We start from the raw sequence: 1,073 nt of genomic DNA, 5'->3' as shown, positions 1-1,073 counted from the left end.
TTTGGGAATGTCAAACCACAGAAGGAAAATGTATCTTCTTCCCAATACCCATCAACACAGAGTTAGACATTTCTTCCCAAAGGATCCAACTGAGGTTGCCACCAGAAAAATTCTTGTCTTTTTCTTTGTTGATCCAGAAAAGCCAATTGTTTCAACTTCAAACATTGATAATCAGAGGAGAGATGCTGCCATTTCGAATGCATTCCCTCTCGTTAAAAAGTTACCTTATCCAATTCTTATTAAGGAGATTATTCCATTCCTTCCTTTGATGAGTAAGGCACAAGCCGAAGAGGTTCGTGAGCAATTGATGGAGAGTAGAAAGTACAAAAGGGATGAACAAAATGAATTATACGAAAGAGAATTCTCATTATGTGAACATTAAATTCTACCAAATTATTGAAATTTATTCAACCTTTTTTTAAATATAATGTTATCCCTAATGATTGGCTGAGGTCTGTGTTTGTAAAAAATCAAGGTGTTGAGTTTTGAGCATAGGTTTTGAACAAATCAGGTCCTCGATTTTTCGATTATCAGGACCTGTTTTTTCAATAAATTAGGTATCAAGTTTTCAAAAATTTACTTTATTAAAATTTTACAAGTCGAAAAATGCAAAGTCGACTTGTACGTATGGAAGAATGGTAATAATCTTACCTTCCAATTTCCTCCAAACCAGATTCCGAACTTAATTAATTGTGAGATGATAAGTTAAGGTGAAATTACAAAGTTACTTACAATTTGTCATTATGACACGAGCTCAAGTTTCGTTTCTATCTAATTTGAAACACTAAAGACTTAACACAAATCAAGTTGCAAATTACAAGTACAAACGCTAACAATTTGGATTGTGTGAATGCATTGAATTAATCAAATAACTTACAATTACCAAATAATCAAGAATCAATTCAGAAAACTAGAGTTAACTTCCCCATATATAAGGTTAGTTGACTTGTGAATTATTGATAACAAAACTTAAGTGAAACTTACCTTGATTCAGTCAAAAAGTCGTTATGATAAGATTTATTTCTTACTGAGAATATATTAATCATCCAATATATTAAGTATTTAAAGGACAA

At 31.4% G+C, this 1,073-nt stretch overlaps 1 protein-coding gene across 1 annotated transcript; it reads left to right on the top strand.

The window, feature by feature from the left end:
- Positions 1-28: 28 nt before the first annotated feature.
- Positions 29-382, top strand: NAEGRDRAFT_76868 (uncharacterized protein; the record flags this gene model as incomplete). The annotated part of the gene is made up of 1 exon (XM_002668176.1): positions 29-382. The coding sequence occupies one exon, from the start codon at positions 29-31 to the stop codon at positions 380-382; it is 354 nt and encodes a 117-aa protein (XP_002668222.1).
- Between the last annotated feature and the right edge of the window lie 691 nt (positions 383-1,073).

This window comes from Naegleria gruberi (genome assembly GCF_000004985.1).
Source record: "Naegleria gruberi genomic scaffold NAEGRscaffold_531, whole genome shotgun sequence".
Lineage (NCBI taxonomy): Eukaryota > Heterolobosea > Eutetramitea > Acrasida > Naegleriidae > Naegleria > Naegleria gruberi.
Note: the sequence above shows the minus strand (reverse complement) of the source record. Positions and strands in the feature narration are given on the sequence as shown.